Raw genomic sequence first — 20,009 nt, 5'->3', positions numbered from 1 at the left:
GGGATCAATAAGCTACTAACAACCAAACGAGTAAGATGGGCTGAATGGCCTCCTCTCGTTTGTAAACTTTCTTATGTTCTTTCTTAAATAAGTAAACCAGATTATCAGATACATGTAAAAAACAAACAAAAAAAAAAAAAAACACTGGGTAATAATGAAGCGAGATTAGATTGTGCAAGTGCAAACGCCTTATCTTTTCAAGGTGGTTTCTCTCAACTGTGGTTCCTTCTCCGAATACATTTATGAGTGACTCACGACCAGATCCAACCTATCAGTAAAGTCAGAAGCATTTTTATGTCCCTTGTACCTTAAAGGGTTGAGAGGGGTGCGAACAAAATAACTATGAAAGGAATGAAACCCCTCATAAGAATGTATTTTTATGTATTTATTTATTTATTTTTTAAGAGATTCTTGGATTGGAAGTCACTGTTATTCTATTTCTGTATCGTTTTAAGTGCTGTGGAAGGGAAGCTGTAAAAGAACAGTCCTCTTTATCTTCATGGGATACTGTCTGCTGTGTTTGGGCAGGGGGCTGTGGAGATGGGGGAGGGAAGAGGCTGTCATGACTAAAACAAGATTACCTGCATCTGTTTTGTTTTGTGTTTTAGTTTTTTTAATTTAAATCACAACACTCTTGGGGTGATTATCTACACACTCTTTAAGGAGACCTGACTCAGTAATCCAAAATATCTGATTTCCATTACAGTATATCCTCTTAAAGGACTGCTAGCCAGGATTTTAAAATCCATTGCCTAACCACTACAATTATTAGTGCCTTGTCTTCTGTTTAAGGTGCTTTGCATGTGTTTTTTTTGTTGTTTTTTTTACTTCAGTGGTTTCTAATGCTAAATATTTTAAACTAAAAATGAGAATTGCTATTGGAAGGAAAGCTTTTGCTTTTGCTGCCCCTTCAGACTGGAGTAAACTACACGTGTAACTCACAGCGTCACTTCATCATTTTGAGAGCTTGCTGTCTGATCATTTCAATCTGCCTTGCGGTAGCACTTGAAGTGCAGAGGGTAAAATAATACCTGGCTGAGCTTGCTGTATGCTTGTATGTCATTGGAACTACTTGTTCCCTGTGCAAACAAGCTGCCTGCAGCTCAGATGACTTTTCCAGTGAATGCAATTTTAAATAAACCGATCAATCTGCAGATATTCCAAAGACAACTCTGGATGAATCATGGCTGCTGCTTTGATGTATATGTGGACAGATTAAAAAAAAAAAAAAAAACTCTTCTAGTCTTTATAGGGGGACATATGGAAGACACAAATGCATGATGACCTCATATGAGGATGCCATTATCTTCCCATAAAAAGCCATGGAACAAAATGTCAGTGAGAAATATTTATTCTGTGTCCAAAACTACTTGTTTCAGCTGTTTTCCATATTTCATGCATGAACTCCAATGATCAGATCAGACCTACAGCTGCAGTTTGTCCATGGCTTTGTGTTTGTATACCCAGAATTAAAAAAAAAGAAGTGAAGAATCAAAAGACCAGTACTGATAATAATAAAGATAGTTCAGCGTTGGTGAGAACTGCTTAAAGAATGAGGATATCATTTATGGGAGGTTAAAGGTTTTTAGTTTAAATGTACACCCAAGAACCAGAGTGATCCAAATCACAGATGTGGTCGAATCTTTTGGAATCCGCACTGCCGGAGTCCATGCAAGTGTTTCTTTGGAGGAGGTTACGTTCCATTCCTGCTCAATATGTTGTACTCAATGTTTTGTTTGTGTTACGGAAGTCCTTCCGATTAACATTATATCTGTTTCTATTCTTAAACATCTACAAATGGATGTCTCTCTATGATATATTAATACAGTATTAAATATTAGGGTTAGGGTTGTGGCAGACATGTCACATCAAAGGAGTCCTAGTTAGAAAAAGTCCACAATCATTGTAAGTTTTGATTTTGCAGTTGTTTGTTGATTTTTATAACCTTCGGAACCTTTATCAAACGGTCTTCCTGCTTTCCCCTCTCCTCTGCCCAGGCCACCACCATGGTTTTCGTGACCATCCTGGATGAGAACGACAATGCCCCAGTCTTCGTGCAGCTGGTTTACGAAGCCACGTTCCGAGAGGGTCCCGCCACGGCTGGCTCTGTCATGCTGACAGTCCGTGCCACGGACCAAGACCAGGGGCTCAACGGGACCGTCCTGTACCACATTGCGGCGGGGAACGTGGACAGCACCTTCTACATCAACAAGACTACGGTGAGCCACGCAACCTTGCCCCCATGGACCAACAGCTCTTTAAATACCTCAGTAATTTCAGTAATTGTGAACATAGCCAAACAATATAATAGAAGACGTTATAACTATAAAAGAAGAAAATTGGTCAAAAAAATAAATACATAAATAAAACGTTAACTGAATGATAAAAAATATTCTTCCTTTTAATTAAATTTTTTTTGTATTCAAGTTGCAAAATAAATAGGCTGCATTCACAAAGCATGCTAAGTTGTCAATTACATTTATATAACGGCCGGCACTCACGGTCGTTCATTGCCCCTTTAAAAGCAGACCTTGGACACAGGATTTGAAGTTTTAAAAGCGCCGACGTGCTATTTTTAATAAACAAACTAAAACACAGGAAACTAAACTATCTTGCAGGACGGCTAAGCCGTTTACCTGACAAATAAACACAATAAACCACACAGGTTTCACACTACCTTTCTTTACAGTTGAACACACTCCCAACCGGGCTCTTCACTCTTCAGCAGCCCAGAACAGACTGGCTGCTTTCTTTAAATACCCTGCACCTGACTCTAATATACAATGATAGCCAGGTGCAGGGGATAATTACTAATTAAACAATTAATAAATATAATTAAATGATAAAAAAAACAGTTAAATGCAACGACAGTTAAACAATTAAATGCTGTGTTAAATTAAATGCTGTGTTACAATATATATGTATAGATAGATAGATAGATAGATAGATAATAGTTACTGGCCTGACAAGTCATACAAGTATTACCAAAGATAATATAGTAAATGTACAGAAATATTGAATGTGTGTGTGTGTGTGTGTGTATGTATGTGTATACATATACAATGTGTGTGTTAATTGAAATGCCTCTACTCTGCACTTCGAATGAATGTCTCTCTCTGTCTGCAGGGAACTGTGGTCACACTGAGAGAGCTGGACTACGAGGTCAGCCACGGACGCTACACCCTCATCATCACTGCCACTGACCAGTGTCCAAACCCCTCACATAGACTGCAGTCCAGCGCCACGGTATGCACACATGTGCCAGTGTAAAACAATCATACCCCCACCGCCACCCTTTCTGTCCGCCATCTGCCAGTGCACCTTGCCAAAAGTGCACATCAATGCAATTTATAGGTTATTGTTATTTTAAATGTCCCTCGCTATACTGCTGCTACTGTTTACTGTACAGCACACAGCGACATCATTGTTGTGCAGAATAATACACAGTTTTGACTGCTCCAGTGCAGTTTTATAGTTTACTGTGTTCTGAATGACCTTCAGTATACAGCCACCCTCGCTGTGGTTCCATTTTGGATGCCTGTCTCGTAATTGACAGTGTAACGAGGGAGGACTGTATGGAATGTGTAACTCAGAATTTGTCTCTTTACACTACAGTTTAAGCATAGGAATGCTAAAAGAAACTTAATAAATTCAGTGGCATTGAAGACATTGAGAAAGACCTCCCATGGAAACATTAGGTGTCATTGAATTTTTTCATTTCTAAACTCAGCACTATCGAGGGTTTGATAGTTCTGAAAGATTTTATTGTATGCAGAATGAGAGACAAGTTATAAAGATTTTTTCAGTTTCAGGGAATGTAATTAATATTTAAATTAAAAACAAAGCATGGAGAATGAGGGTTCCCTCAAACAAGTTTCCCGCAGTAAAAACACAGCAAAGTATAAGAAAGCACAGTGAAATCTAAAGCACAAGTAAGCACTGTGAAGCACAGAGAGGTATGGTAAAGTATGTTATACGTGGTAAACTATTTTAAATGCATGCTATAACAACGGGAGAAACGTGGTGAAAGTGCAAAAATGGCTGTCGTTGAAATGTTATCCGAAGTGCGCTGTGATGCTCGTCTCTTCTCAGGTGCTGGTCAACGTGATAGACATCAACGACGTGACGCCAACATTCCCACGCTCCTTCGAGGGGCCCTTTGACATCACTGAGGGCCAGCCGGGCCCCCGGGTGTGGACTCTGCGAGCGCAGGACGAAGACTCGGGGCCCAACGGGCAGGTGGAGTACAGCATCGTGTCCGGAGACCCCCAGAGTGAGTCTTACCAACTCTTCATTTCATAGCGACGGTCAGGGTTCAAAATATACTACATCATGTATGCGAATGAAGAAAACAGATACACAAACTGAATGCTGTGCAAAGAAATGATTGGTGCACACCCCTATAAAAACATAAGCAATGCTGTATGGTTGTGGTTGTGTTTCCTCCCCAGACGAGTTTGTGATCTCCCCGGTGGAGGGAGAGCTGCGTGTGCGCAGGGACGCGGAGCTGGACCGTGAGAACATCGCCTTCTACAACATCACGGTGCAGGCAAAGGACCTGGGCATGCCGGCGCGCAGCAGCACGGTAATGTCTGCTGTACTGCTGAGAAGGGGGTCTATGAATCACCCTATCTGGATTAATATATATTAGAATCCGCCAGGGTTTAGATCATTTAAATAGACGCCGATAGCTATAGCTTGCCATTGGTCTCATACACTCAAAACTCCCTCATTTAAGTCAATATTTCTGTTTCTATCTAAACGGTGGTTTCTCTGAGATACTGCAGCTGCTGCAGAAGTGGTACATCTGCATGGTTTCCAATGTATAGGAGCATTCCCTGGATAGACATAGTGCAAAATTATTATGGTCAATTTTTGAAACATAAAATAAATAAATTGCACTTATCGGAACTGACCTATAATACGAACCATGCTGTCCTAATTAAATTCTGTCTGACAACAGCTGAACTTCAATGTTAGTAATGCTGTCATGAGAGTATAAACCACTTAGGGCTGGATTCTCAATTTACTCCAAACTGTCATTAGCACAGTTTTTGTCTGAAAAGAACCCCCCCCCCCCCCTTTTTTGCATTTCTAAAACAGATAATAAACGGCTTTAGACTCCTCACAAGCCCTGAAATTAAATGACTGAGTTTTTTATTTTGGGTTTGCTAACTTTGTTGAGTGCGTTTTTTGCTATCTGAAAAAAACCATGGAAATGACGATTTGGAGTAATCAGCTTTGAGAATCTGGCCCTTACAGTTGTCTCTGTACGGTTGGATTCAAAGGGTTGAGCAGGATCAGATCCCAGTGGTTCAGATCAGACAGAATCTACTGTCCTGCACATTACTTCATTAGAGACTTCCTTGTTTCGCACAAAAGCGTGCCAGCTAGCTGATGTGACCTTCATAGATAAGGTTCAAAAAAATACTGATTAATCGTAAGTCAACGTCATGGTTCCTCACCATAAATTTACATATGGTTTCTGCATTTTCCACTTTGCTATTTTGGGTTAGAGCATCATGTTTTTGACATTATTAGCTGAAACATTTAAACCTGTCTCCATACTTTGCAGTGTCTCCTAGCATCCTTCCCCACCCATATGGATAAATAATATATTGCAGTATATGTCAAAGCAACAGAAATGCATTTCAAATACATGGTAACATCTTGTCATCTCTTTCCTAAATGTAGGCTGTATAATGCAATATATTTTTAAATATATTCTCATACATTTCAGAAAACATTCTAATTATACTGCAGTACATTCCTACAAGAATACAAGGTATATTTTAGAGATGGCAGAATACTAAAATATATTTTGGATTTCATCAAAATATATTGCAATACATTCTAAAAAAAAAAAAAAAAAGAAAGAAAAAGGCTAGCAGTCCAGCATCTGCTCTCTAAGTGCTGAACAGACTGCCATGGAAATTGTCTGCAGTCGTGGCAAATTAGTTTTTAACTGAGTAATTATCTGCAGTTAACTGTGAATATTTGAGAGGAAATTGTTAACACTGATGATGAAGGTATCAGACGAAATGTCTGGTTGAATTAATTCTTTAATGCCAGGTCCACTGTGTGTCAGGCAACAAATATCAACCAAAGGTTTACTGTCAGACAACTGTGTTTTTTGTGTATGTTGGCAGACAGTTTTCTTAGTTGCTGCAATGGATTGGAGACCTGAGAAAACTGGCAATTAAATTGTATTTGTATTTATAAAATAGCATATTTCACTGGCCCGTGGACCCTCATTTAAAACTGCATCTGGCCATCACCACGAAAGGAGTTTCACACCCCATAATTGTTGAGTTGCACATATCAAGTGTTTTTGGTTTAAATTTCAGTACAGGTTACAGTAGGAAATTTAATTGGTCTCTCTAATATTGTCTCAGGTAGTCTAAGGTACTCTAGGACGTTTCCTGCCCTTTTCATAGGAATGTGGTAAGATGTGGAAGGAGACATCAGAAGTCTGTTCCAAGTTGGGCAATGTGTTGGTTTGTCTGGAGCTCGATTTCAGAATTCACTATGGAGTGATGGAAGCGAGGGATACGTTGATATTTTAAATTTTTTATCCAGCTTGGATATACATTTTCTTTACACATATCTAAACATGCATGGTAATATATCTTAGTGTTTCTTTTATTATTATTTATGAAAACCAAGCAAAAAGTTAATTACAAAGAAAAAAGATTTTAAGAGAATGATGTGTTTTATTAGGGTGCAGCAGAAGAGGTTAAGTAAAATTGTCCTTGGCACAGAAAAGGTTAAATATTCAATGTTAATTCTGTATCAGCAGAAAAAAAACCACTAGGTACTTTTTTTTTTCCCCAAAGGTAGAGGCGGGGAAAATGTATTTTTATACATCAGTGGGAGGACTGAGTCCGCCTTACTGAAGCAAAACCAACTCAAAACCTTCTGAAAAGCCCAGCGCACATTTCAACTCCCTCCAAAGTTAATGTAAATAATATATATGCATGTAAGTGAGCGCTGCAGCAACATTTTCAGTGTTTCCACATGTGGAACAGAGCTGCTGCTGACTGGATCATCTGAAACAAAAAGATCACGGCCTGTCATTATCAACCACTTCCGGCTTTCACAGGCTGGCGTGTATCAAACCATGTCTGCCAGGTGTCACCGCATGTGTGTCGAATAAGGGCCTGCTTTGACAATTTTACATAAACATAATGCAGATTGAAACACAGTTTCCGAGTTCAGAGACGGTCTGCTGAAAGTTTGAGACACGCTGGATAAAGCAAGCGGCATGTTTCCATAGTCTAGCAGTTGTCAAGTTCGTCTCGCATGTGAACGATCCCAGCTGTGAAGCACAGTGGGAACACGGCCAGGCTGCTTTTTATTGAACTGTGTGTCTATTTTCCCCATCTAAAGCACTCCTCTGCATTCCAGTAATGTGGTGCTTGCTTCCCATCTGTGCTGTAAAAGACAGTCCTGTGCTGCAGGGCTCTACAATGTATGCTTAGAGAGCAGTGCACGGAACAGCCAGCAAGCAGCATGTTCGCATAGTGTTAGTGGTTCACCTCCCACATGAATTGGTAATGAGGTCATTACAGGTGGATAAGGTCTGACAAAAGCAGATCGAAGCTCCGAGACTCTATGCTGTATGTTGTCCATTCCAATAATTATCTTTAGGGTTTTTTTTTATTAATCTTGAAAAACGATTATCAGATTAGCACATGCCGCCCTGCATTGGCTGCCAGACTGGTGTTTTGACTAAAAATGTTTTGGGTGAGCTGTTTGAAAGAGACACTGATCAACATCGGGCCTAAGCTGCAAGGGGAGGAAGGTCTTCAAGTGAAGAAGATGGATGTGTTCAGGACTGTGTGGAGAATGAGAAAGGACAACAAACACAGCAGCCTGGTGGGCTGAAGGACCTTATCCTCTTCCTCTTTCCTCTCTCCACTCCGAGACCGGTGCCACACAACGGTTAAGAGTCACATAATGAAAAATAATCTTTATTATTAATTAGTTATTTAGCAGACAAATAATTTAGCAGAAAAATAATCAACTGTTAGTGTCATGGTTAGATGTTGCAAGGACTCTTACAATACATGTTGAGATCGGTGACAGTGAGATGTTCTCGCTCATTCCCACTCCTTCCAGCTACATATTGCCCAGCTCATTGTCATCTGTAAAAAGACAGAACACTGAGATGATTCTCTGTGCGGCAGGTGGTGGTGAGCGTGCGAGTGCTGGATATCAACGACAATGACCCGATACTGCTGAACCTGCCCATGAACACGAGCGTTAGCGAGGGCGTCCCCGTCTCCACCTCGGTCTCCCGCGTGCTGGCCTTCGACGGGGACAGCGGCCGCAACGCTCTGCTGACTTTCAACATCACAGCCGGAAACACAGACAATGCCTTCTACATCAATGAGACGGTACGCGCTCAGATACGGTCCAACCTCTCTTCAGCTGCAGTGACTCCCAGTCAGACACGAACACCAGCAAACTATACAGGTTCATTTGATCAGTCTATACAGAGGATGCTTAATGGTTCCGAGTTAGTAATGCAAAAATAATCACAATAACAATGTACTCCAGGGTGCCTACGAAGAACCATCGAGTCGTCTCTCTGTACCATGCACAATAAACCATTTGGTCGTTATTATAGATTGAATTAATATATTTTTGGTTGGATGGATTAAACATGGTTGTTGCTGTGGGGAGCGCTGAATTCAAAGCTTGGCGAAGCTGCTATTGTGATGTCACACTGCTACAAGTTAGGAATATGAAAAAACAAATATGCTTTGAAATATGAAAAAAAACAAATATGCTTTGGAACACCCAAACCTTGATAAGCCATGGCTGGATTTTTTTAGAACATTTTACAGCACTGGCGAATCTCCCTGTTGAAATAGTTGGTTGATGCCGGGGTGTTCCCTGGTGCTGTAAAATGCTGTAAAGAGTTCAGCTATGACTCACCAGGGTGTAGGCTGATCAAATCGACCTCTTAGTCACTTACAAACTGTTGCAAATTCACTAAGAAGCAGCACATTATGGAAGCAACTCACACAACGAGAAAGCAAAACTAGCATTGTGCGATTAAACTCTACATTGCTAAAATAGAGCTCCCCTATTAATTAGAAACTAATCTTAAACTACCTACTGTTACTAAAGTAGTCCATGATCAGGGTCTGTGAAGCTTGAGGAAACTTTTGAAGTCATGGGAAAGAATACAGTTTTGAATGAAATTAGTGGCTAAGGTGCAAGAAAGTGGATTTTAAAAGCTTGATTGTCACTTGATTAAAAGCTGTTTTTGTGTTTTCTCTGCAGACAGGGGTGGTTTTGGTGAACCGGCCTCTTGACCGGGAGCGAGTGTCCGAATACAGACTGACCGTCACTGTAAAGGATAACCCAGAGAACCCACGCATCGCTCGCAGGGTACACCCCCACACCCATATGAAGTGTATAGGTTTTGACTGTGCTGTTAAAGCTGGTTTTAGCCCACGAAACCAGCTTTAAAGCAACACTCATGTCATTTGTCTAAAGGCATCCCTCACATGTAGAAAATGAGATCACCGGAATGGGCATTCTTAACAACCTTCAGACATCTTCTCACTATGTGGGGGCCACATGTGGTTTATTTCTCAACATTAACCGCAAATGGAGAAGACGCCTCCACAGGATCCGAGCCTCAAGATGGAATGACCCTGTGGTTGACTACACTGCACACTGATTTTACCCTGGCATACTGCATTCAAATAACTGTACTGTGCATCTGTCTGTCTGTCTGTCTCTGTCCCCAGGACTCTGACTCTCTGCTGATCTCTGTCTCTGATGAGAATGACAATCGTCCCCTCTTCACTGAGCCCAGCTACCTCGCCCAGATCGCTGAGAACTCCCCCGCAGGTGGGTGACAGAGTGTGGGGGGCAGGCTGGGGCTTCAGACTGAATCTGAGCGAAACAACACAAACTAGGACCGGGATTCAGAAATATGGAGGGACTGGGGCCATTTGAAAACATGTTAAATATTAAAGCAATAATATTAGATAGATAGAGATCTGTTTAGAATAAAATACATTATTCAGCACATTTCTTTTTAGAATTTCTACATTCAGCACCATTGATGGTAGGTATTATATTCATTAAACTGCTCTAGATTGGGTTTGATTTCTTTGAAACATTCCAGAATAGTTTTTTACGGGATTTATTTTATTAAAAACATTCTTAAAATAACACACAAGTTACAGATTAGTAAATAGGGCCGGTAATCCTAAATAAACTAGTAAAAACAGTAAGACATCTCTTTCCTTCCCTGAAGGCACGCCAGTCTCCATGCTGAACGGTCCAATCCTGGCTCGGGACAATGACCTGGGCCCCAATGCAGTGGTCACCTACCGGCTGCTGGGGTCAAGACTGGACCTCTTCACTGTGGACAGCAGGAGAGGTCAGTGTGAGAGACAGTCTTATCATTGGGGTGGGGTTGGTCTCTTAGTCCCTTATAAAAGTTTACCACAGTATTTTTGCATGGTATTTTGGGGTTTTACTGTGCTTTTTCCCATGGTTATACTAGCATTTACCATAGTTTACCCTGGTAAATGTGCTTTACCATAAGTTGCTGTTCTTTACAGTGCTCACCTATACTTCATGATGCTTTCGCTGTGCTTTATTACACTTTGCTATGCTTTTACTGTGGGGAACTTCTATAACGGGTGACCCTGTCTGTCTGCCTCCAAGGTGTGGTGTCTGTCCGGGGAGGAGCGATTCTAGACCGGGAGACCCTCTCGGACCCCAGGCTGGAGCTGGTTCTGATTGCGGAGGATGTGGGCCAGCTGAACAGCTCAGCCGCTCTGAGCATCACGGTTCTGGACGAGAACGATAATCAACCTGTCTTCAACCCGGCCGTACTGAGTGTGAGGCTGCGGGAGAACAGCCCAGCTGGTGAGTGAAGCAGGGAGGAGAGGAGAGAGGAAGGAGAAGGAGAGGGGACGGGAAGAAGGGGAGGGGACGGAAAAATGAAAACTAAGTTAGAGTGCTACAGATCGCTTGTGCAGTAAATCCACCCTGGCAGACTACATTTCCATTGTAAAAAATACCAAAACACAGGCAGATCCTAATCAAATACAGAAACTGCAGGGACCACAAACTGCAGATTGAAACTGATTGAAACATAAATTAAACTGGAAGTCCGGACTCTGTGACCAGTGCATCAGTGGTGAGATTCATTCTGAGAATGTTCCAAATACAGAAAAACATTTGAGAAAGTTGGCAGAAACAACATTTAATAGAATTCTAATTGAATTAACAGACAAGCTGGTAAGATCGCACATTGCTACTATGTACAGCAACCCTGCTCTCCAGTAACTATTAAAAAATTGCCTTAAAAAGCAGCTTGGTACTGTGTGCTGTGAAATATCAGATGTATTCTGCATCTTCCTTAGATTCATCGTGCACCATTTTCTGTTTCAGTCATCACATCCTTTTGACTTTTTTTGCAACCTCCTGTGGCCTCAATAGAGCTCTTGGAATCATGTCTGACCTCACAGCAGTGTGTACCCATTAATCTGTCCCCCTGCAAAACACGCTAATCAATACACAATATACAATATTTGCTCTAGGAGGAAGAAATTCAGCATAAAATCACATTGGCTCCTGTCTCCAGCAGTCCTGTTTACACACAAACAATGTAAGACAGTTATCAAAATAGTCCAATCAGTTTAAACTATACTGTACTTGAGATTTTTCATGATAAACGTTTAGAATAGAAATATGTAGGTTGTTCCCTACAGACCAATACCAAATATGTTTCTAATCAGTCATTGGACAGTATGGATTAAGATGCTCACTGAAATTCCTCACTGTTAGGAGGCTGCAGACTAAATAAAGTACAAGGCTGCCCCCTGTTGGTAAATTGAGAGTACAGGATTGCACTTGTCAGATGTGGAAGTTTAGACCATATGCTTTATATATATATATATAAAGACTTACTTATATATATATTATATATAAAAAACAGTAATTCGGTCAATGAAGTTTCGTAACTGCCCCCCCTCTGTCTCTCGCGCTCGCAGGTGTGGTGGTCACCCAGGTGTCGGCAAGTGATGCAGACTCGGGTGCGAATGGCTGGCTGACGTACCGCATCGAGGGCGGGGCCCAGGACCGCTTCGTGATGGACTCCAGCTCGGGGGTGCTGCTGGTGGGCAATGCCATGCTGGACCGCGAGGAGCGTGACTCGTACCGTCTGATCGTGGTGGCGTCTGACCAGGGCACCCCCCCCCTGTCGGGCACCGCCACCCTGTCCGTGGTGCTGGAGGACCTGAACGACTCGCGGCCCGAGTTCCTCATCCCCGTCCAGACCGTCAACATCGACGAGTCCACCCCACCAGGGGCCGTCATCGCCCAGGTGACCGCCACCGACCGCGACCTCCGACCCCGGCTGGAGTATTACATCATTGAGATCCAGGCCAGGGACGACACCAACTCCCCCGTGGCAGGCCAGCAGGACGTGTTCGGCATCGACTTCCACTCTGGTGAGTAGGGTGTGCCCGAACACAGAGTCAGCACAAGGCCCTGTGTCTCCTGGAGGACGGGCTGAGTCACGTGAGCGTGGAGCGAATCCTGTTCACGCCAAGTTGTTGTCGATCTTGGCTGGAGAAGCACATGGAGAGGCCTTTGCAGGGATGGAAATAAGACCCGTTGCATAGCAGTTTAATCTATTCTTGGTTTTACTAAGAGTTTAATAAGACAAACCTGAACTTGTTTATCTATACACTGGGGCTAATCAAGCTCTTAGTAAAACCTAGAATGGGTGAAGCTGCTATGCAAAAGGAGTAATATTTCCATACCTGCTTTGCTCTCCCTCTGCTTTAGGGAGTGAAAAATCATCATCATACTCTTAGTCTATTCAAGTTGTATTTAAATCTGGAATGGGTTTTAAAACTGCTATGCAATAGAAAAGTTATTTCCATCCCTGGGGTTGTATGATGTAGACTGTGTAAGTGTGTGAAATTTGTTTCTGGATTATCTAGGCGCTGTGTTTGTCAGGAGTCCGCTGAACAGAGAGCTGGTCGCCACATTCGACATCACTATCTCCGTTCATGACAATGCCAGTGATGTCATCGAACAGTCTGTCAGTGTTCCAAACGGTAAGCTTCTCGTCCTTACTCCATCACTACCGTGAATCAAATAGTGAAGTAGCATGAAATAGCATGTTTCCTCTGTCTCTAACTACCCGTCATATACTGATAGTGAACATCCTGGATGTGATTACTTTTCTCATCTTCTCTCTCTCTCTCTCTCCCTCCCTCCCTCCCTCTCTCTCTCTCTCTCTCTCTCTCCCTCCCTCCCTCCCTCCCTCCCTCTCTCTCTCTCACCCTCCGTCCCTCCCTCCCTCCCTCTCTCTCTCACCCTCCCTCTCTCTCTCTCACCCTCCCTCCCTCCCTCTCTCTCTCTCTCTCTCCCTCCCTCCCTCCCTCCCTCTCTCTCTCTCTCTCTCTCTCTCTCTCTCTCTCTCTCTCTCTCCCTCCCTCCCTCCCTCTCTCTCTCTCTCTCTCTCTCTCTCTCTCTCTCTCACCCTCCCTCTCTCCCTCTCTCTCTCTCACCCTCCCTCCCTCCCTCTCTCTCTCTCTCTCTCTCTCTCCCTCCCTCCCTCCCTCCCTCTCTCTCTCTCTCTCTCTCCCTCCCTCCCTCTCTCTCTCTCTCTCTCTCTCTCTCTCTCTCTCTCCCTCTCTCTCTCTCCCTCTCTCTCTCTCCCTCTCTCTCTCCCTCTCTCTCTCCCTCCCTCCCTCCCTCCCTCCCTCTCTCTCTCTCACCCTCCGTCCCTCCCTCCCTCCCTCTCTCTCTCACCCTCTCTCTCTCCCTCTCTCTCTCTCACCCTCCCTCCCTCCCTCTCTCTCTCTCTCTCTCTCTCTCTCTCCCTCCCTCCCTCCCTCCCTCTCTCTCTCTCTCTCTCCCTCCCTCCCTCCCTCTCTCTCTCTCTCTCTCTCTCTCCCTCTCTCCCTCTCTCTCTCCCTCTCTCCCTCTCTCTCTCCCTCTCTCTCTCTCTGGCTCTCTGGCTCTGCACAGCCCGGTTGACAGTGAATGTCCTGGATGTAAACGACAACACCCCGAATTTCCGCCCCTTCGGTGTGACCAACTTCACAGAGAGGATCCTGGAGGGGGCTCGTCCCGGGACCACTCTCATCTCCGTCTCGGCCGTCGACCCGGACAAGGGTCACAACGGGCAGGTCACCTACCAGCTGCTGAACCTGCCCCTCGGGGGGTACGTGAGGCTCGAGGACCCCAACGCAGGTGAGGGGCATAGGGGGAAGGGTCCAGTTCCCTACTGGAGGGAATGTGTGGAGGGGCGCTCAGCACTGTTTGCCTTTTGAAGTATCTAATTTAAGAATTTTAGTTTGAAAATTCTGCCAGGGCAGTTTGTAGTTTTAGGTAAAAAGCAAGTAAAGTCAGAATGCAGCAAATTGTGATGTTGTGTTAAAATAAACATGCATCAGTGTAATTGCTTCTATTTAGTCAGCATTTCAGTGAACTCAACTTTTTGATATTTTTTTATGCAACTCCAGGCAAAGCTGTAAGGGGAAGCTGTTATGGAGACTGCCTGTCTGTCTTTTCTGCTTACCTACCTGCTTACCTACCTGCCTGTTGACACTGCAAAGAGCACTGAATTGCCGGGTTGTTGTGTTGTCTTTTCCAGGGAAGATCATAGCGAACCGGACGGTGGACTTTGAGCAGGTTCAGTGGCTGAACTTCACGGTCCGAGCTCAGGACCAGGGCGCACCCCCACGCTTTGCAGAGCTGCCCGTCTTTCTGCAGATTATTGACATCAACGATAACAACCCCGTCTTCAGCCAGCCGTCCTACCAGGTACCGTCCTACCACACAAAGGTGCTCTTAACAAAGAGCCTGGGGCATGCGAGGTTAACTACATAGAAACAGTGTTCAAGATCTTCAGATTGCATGCAAATTGAAACAGACTGACAGACAGTATGAATCTGGTAGCATAGAGGACTTTGCTGTATATAAGCAGGAGGATGCTGTGGACCATGTGGGTAGCTATGGTTTGTTTTGGCCCCTGCTCTCTTACTCCTCTCTTACTCCTCTCTCTCTCGGCTTCCTCTCGCTTTCTGTTTCGCGCTCTCTCTGTTTAGAAACCTGTGTTTGAAGACATAGCTTTGGGAACGGTCATCCTGCGGGTCAGTGCTACGGACGCAGACTCTGGCCGCTTTGCTCTGATCGAGTACGGGCTAGTCGATGGAGAAGGCCGTTTCGGAATTAACCCCTCGACGGTAAAACTGACCAAAAAAAAAAAAAAATAGAAACAAAGAAAAACAACTTTACAGAGTCCAGTAAATTAAAGTTACTAAAAGGGAGACATTTCTCTAACCATAATGAAAAAGAAAATTATTATATATATTGTCTGCAATTGATCAAATCAAATCAAAGCAAGAGTGTTTCTAGTGAATTGCGAAGGTGATTTGTGTTATAACAGCATCTCCATGCAGACTCTGGGGGAATGTGGCTGAGCGGTATCTGCAGACAGGTTTTTTTCTCCTCTGCTGAGGGCTGTGTAACACTCTGTTTCTTCACCGCAGGGGGACATTTACATTCTGTCTCCACTGGACCGTGAGAAGAAAGATCACTACACCTTGACTGCTGTGGCCAAGGATAATCCTGGGGACAGTGCCAGCAACCGGAGAGAGAACTCAGTGCAGGTCTGGCAGGGACGAATAGCTTTCAAAGAGCATATTTCTCAAAACTAACAAAAATACAAAAACAATCCGACTGTACTTATACTAGATTAAAATAAATACCTGATGTGTTTATTTCTAATTTTGTAATTTTGTCAGATAGCGCAATTTACATTTTGGAGGGAAATTCAATGCTGCCTATGCTGGACTGTGTTTGCTTTGTAATGGATGTGTATCTGTAGATACTGAGTGACCTGTGTGTATCAGTGTTGTAGATGAGTATCCTATGTGTATCTGTGTTGTATCCTGTGTGTATCTGTGTTGTAGTTGAATAGCCCTTGTATATCTGCGTCATAGTTGCTGAGTAGCCTGTGTGTATCTGTGTTACAGGTGTTGGTGACGGTCCTGGATGTGAATGATTTCCGACCCCAGTTCTCAAAGCGTCTCTACAGCACCAGCGTGTTTGAAAACGAGCCCGGGGGGACCTCCATCATCACCATGTCAGCCACTGACCTGGACGAGGGGGACAACGGAGTGGTCACCTACTCACTGCAGGGGCCCGGTGCTGGTACAGCAACCACGCCCATGCCCACACATTGAGATACGCCCACACACACACTGAGATGCCCACACACACACACACACTGAGACGCCCACACACACATACACACACACACACTAAGACGCCCACACACACACACACACTGAGATACGCGCACACACATAGCTCTTGCAGTTCTTCAATCCCATTGTTCTCTGTATTATTTTACAGAGTGACCCAGACTCACTCTCCCCTCTCCCTCCCTGCAGAGGCGTTCTTGATGGACCCGGACTCTGGCCTGGTCCGGTCTCAGCGGCTCTTGCAGTCCTTCGAGCATTTCAACCTGACGGTGGTGGGGACGGACCGGGGGCGGCCCCCCCTGTGGGGCACCACATCTCTGCAGATCGACGTCATCGACGTGAACGACAACCGACCCGTCTTCGTGCGGCCTGCCAACGGAACCATCATGCACATCCTGGAGGTGAGAGGGCTCCAGCCCAGGCTGCTTTCATACGGGAGGAGATACAGTACAGTGCTGGGTTTATCATGTAAAGCCTGAACTGGCTCATTACTGCTCTGCAATGGGAGCTTCATCCCCCGTCTTCCTCTCTCCCTCCCCCTCTCTCGTGTTCAGGAGCAGCCCCCTGGTCTGGTTGTGTACGAGGTCTTTGCGACGGACCGTGATGAGGGTGTGAACGGGGAGGTCCGATACTCCTTCCTGCAGACGGGGGCCGGTAACAAGGACTGGGAGAACTTCAGCATCGACCCGGTCAGCGGGGTCATCACCACTGCTGTCCGGCTGGACAGAGAGAAGCAGGCACTACACAATGTGAGGATGAGGTGTCTGAGTGCCTGCCTGCCTGCCTGCCAGCCTGTGTGTCTGCCTGTGTGTCTCCCTGTCTGCCTGCCTGTCTGTCTGCCTGCTTCTGTTCCTACCTGTGTGTCTGCCTGCCTGCCTGTGTGTCTGCCTACCTTTTGGCCTGTCTCTATCTTGCCTGCCTGCCTGTCTGCCTTGCCTGCCTGCCTTGACTGTCTGTCTGCCTGCCTTAGTGTCTGCCTGTCTGCCTGCCTGGTTGCCTTTCTGTTTGCCTGTCTGCCTGCCTGCCAGAGATTACATTTTTGAACACACGTATATGAGTTTTACTTCAGAATTTGTGACTGAATGTTAGGTTATGAAAGATGTTTAAATATTCTCACTTCTTGTCTCTACCTTTCCTTCACCCTTTACTTCTCCCTCCACTTTCTCCCCACTGCCTCTCTCTCTCTCTCTCTCTCTCTCTCTCTCTCTCTCTCTCTCTCTCTCTCTCTCCCTGCCCCTCTCGCTCCCCAGTTGATTATAGTGGCCTATGACCTGGGTCAGCCGGTGCCCTACGAGACCACACAGCCCCTGCAGGTGGCGCTCACAGATATCGATGACAATGAGCCAGTGTTCCTCAAGCCCCCGGTGAGTAACGTGCAGTCTGCTGGATTAGAAACGAATAGCAGAATCCTGGCCCTGCTCCAGATATTCTTAAAGCTCTTTACTCCAAATTGGCATTAGCATATTGCCAAACCAGAAATAAACAACACAGATGTTTCATTTAGGGGCTTGTTGTGTAAGGTCTGGCAAGTTGTTTCTTATTAGTTGTAACATTGTAATTGTATGGCCCTGTTCAGTATGTATTGAACAACGAAAGTAGGAGGCTGTGTGGTCCAGTGGTTAAAGAAAAGGACTTGTAACCAGGAGGTCTCCGGTTCAAATCCCACCTCAGCCACTGACTTATTGTGTGAGCCTGAGCAAATCACTTAACCTCCTTGTGCTCCGTCTTTCAGGTGAGACGTAGTTGTAAGTGACTCTGCAGCTGATGCATAGTTCACACACCCGAGTCTCTGTAAGTCGCCTTGGATAAAGGCGTCTGCTAAATAAACAAATAATAATAATAATAATAACACGCTCAGGTGCATCTCTGCTTAGTAGAGTCAGTCTCCCTCTACCATACACTGTCTTAGATGACAAGACACATTGAAATGAGCCTGTCCTGCAAGAATATCTAATTGTTGATTGTGATATTGTGCGTCTGTCTTTCTATGTCTTTGCATTTGTGTCTTGTGTCTGTGTGCATCTTGTGTCTTGTGTATGCCTTGTGTCTGTGTGTGTCTTGTGTCTGTGTGTGTGAATGTGTCTTGTCTGTGTGGTGTGTGTGCGTGTGTGTGTGTCTGTGTGTAGAGAGGCAGTCTCCCCTACCAGGCTCTATTCGTCCCGGAGCACTCCAGTCCCGGGGTGGTGGTGGGGAATGTGACGGGAGCTGTGGACGCAGACGATGGCTCCAACGCGGTGGTCTACTATTTCATTGCAGGTACCGTCTGCTGTCCCACTCCAGCGAGAATTAGTCGTGTCACTCAACCTTTCCACTGCAAACATGTCCAAGAAACTTTCAGAAGTTAACATGGACACATATATTTAGAATCAGGATGGGTTATTAATATACTAACAATGTCTATAACATGAAAACATGTCCTGTGTCTCCTCACTTATTATCCCCAGATCTTTGCTCTTTACATACCCTACTGCCACAGTAAACTGGAGTATACTATTTTATTAAGGTTATATTTTTGGGTTCATGTTACACAACAAAAATACAAAATGATTGTTCTACGAAGAAAGTCACAACTTTTAATGATGAATGCAGTTTGGACCAAATGCTTCTCAACCTCTCCTTTACCACTACAACAGATAACAATTTAAAAAGAAAAGGCGTTGGACTCACCTGATTTAAATCCAAACTCCATGATAGACTTTCCAGTGGTGACGGATCGGCCACTGTTTACTGTGTCTACTGCTCTTTTTGTGCTCTGTAATTGTCATACTGTTGGGGAGTGGGGGGACAGACCTCTGCCTCTGCTTGTCAGCCCCGTCTCAGTCACTTCTATCCCTGGTTCTAGGAGGCGATGGCAAGAATAACTTCCAGCTGACCCGCAACGGGGTACTGAGGGTCACGAGGGACATGGACCGCGAGGTCACACCCTTCTACTCCTTCATCGTCAAGGCATCCAGCGACCGCAGCTGGAGCCCGCCCCGAGGTCAGAGGTCATCCCGGCTGCGCGCCTTGAACCCCAGCACTGACCCCACGCTGCAGGAGGTGCGAGTCTTCCTGGAGGACATCAACGACCAGAGCCCGGTGTTCCTCAAGCCAGAGTACACCGCAGGTACAGAGACCTGGGTTCAAGTGAACACGTAGGGAGCAAGTCTAAAGCAAATGCAAAGGCAACCTATTTAGACTGCAATAAATCTACTTAAATAAAGTTAGTAAGTTGCTTCCTGCTTCTTTTCTACTGTTAAAATTGTTTCATTCCCGTTCACACAATTAATCTTCCGAAAGGTAAACTCACCAAGCCAGTTTTGTCATTGAATTTATTACATTTATTTTAGTATTTCTAAATTTAGCGCTATTGAGTGTTTTGTAGTTATGGATGAAGTGTTCTCTCCCCAGGTGTGGCGGCCGATGCGAAGGTGGGCTCTGATCTGATCCGGGTGCAGGCCGTGGATGCTGACGTGGGGAACAACAGCCTGATCGTGTACCGCATCCTGGCCATCCGCTACATCAAACTGCAGTCCAACGACTCTGAGGACGTGGGCAATGTCTTCATCATCGGTACCGTCCCGCGTACTTCCTCCTTCCCCTATCCCTACCTTCATCCTTTCCTCCCCATCTTCCTTTCTTTTTTCTTCTCTCTACCCTCTTTTCCCTTCCTTCCTTCCTTCCTTCCTTTATCATATCCTCACCCTTTCACCCCATTTCCACCTCCTCTTCATGCTCCATTCTCTCTCTTTCTAACTCCCC

At 44.8% G+C, this 20,009-nt stretch overlaps 1 protein-coding gene across 1 annotated transcript in view; it reads left to right on the top strand.

Annotated features, from left to right (window-relative positions):
• Window positions 1-20,009, top strand: part of LOC117415382 (cadherin-23-like) — a 185,392-nt gene that overhangs the window by 154,807 nt on the left and 10,576 nt on the right. The window contains exons 38-59 of the mRNA XM_059026260.1: window positions 1,998-2,219; window positions 3,127-3,246; window positions 4,093-4,273; window positions 4,452-4,585; window positions 8,190-8,399; window positions 9,295-9,402; window positions 9,768-9,870; window positions 10,283-10,408; window positions 10,699-10,902; window positions 12,033-12,491; window positions 12,990-13,106; window positions 14,026-14,250; window positions 14,654-14,823; window positions 15,108-15,245; window positions 15,552-15,671; window positions 16,038-16,215; window positions 16,458-16,669; window positions 16,823-17,017; window positions 17,519-17,632; window positions 18,395-18,524; window positions 19,111-19,374; window positions 19,659-19,820. Coding sequence (XP_058882243.1) covers window positions 1,998-2,219; window positions 3,127-3,246; window positions 4,093-4,273; window positions 4,452-4,585; window positions 8,190-8,399; window positions 9,295-9,402; window positions 9,768-9,870; window positions 10,283-10,408; window positions 10,699-10,902; window positions 12,033-12,491; window positions 12,990-13,106; window positions 14,026-14,250; window positions 14,654-14,823; window positions 15,108-15,245; window positions 15,552-15,671; window positions 16,038-16,215; window positions 16,458-16,669; window positions 16,823-17,017; window positions 17,519-17,632; window positions 18,395-18,524; window positions 19,111-19,374; window positions 19,659-19,820 — 3,892 coding nt within the window. The remainder of the gene's footprint in view (window positions 1-1,997; window positions 2,220-3,126; window positions 3,247-4,092; window positions 4,274-4,451; window positions 4,586-8,189; window positions 8,400-9,294; window positions 9,403-9,767; window positions 9,871-10,282; window positions 10,409-10,698; window positions 10,903-12,032; window positions 12,492-12,989; window positions 13,107-14,025; window positions 14,251-14,653; window positions 14,824-15,107; window positions 15,246-15,551; window positions 15,672-16,037; window positions 16,216-16,457; window positions 16,670-16,822; window positions 17,018-17,518; window positions 17,633-18,394; window positions 18,525-19,110; window positions 19,375-19,658; window positions 19,821-20,009) is intronic.

The sequence above is a fragment of the Acipenser ruthenus genome, chromosome 7 (genome assembly GCF_902713425.1).
Source record: "Acipenser ruthenus chromosome 7, fAciRut3.2 maternal haplotype, whole genome shotgun sequence".
NCBI classification, from domain to species: domain Eukaryota; kingdom Metazoa; phylum Chordata; class Actinopteri; order Acipenseriformes; family Acipenseridae; genus Acipenser; species Acipenser ruthenus.
Note: the sequence above shows the minus strand (reverse complement) of the source record. Positions and strands in the feature narration are given on the sequence as shown.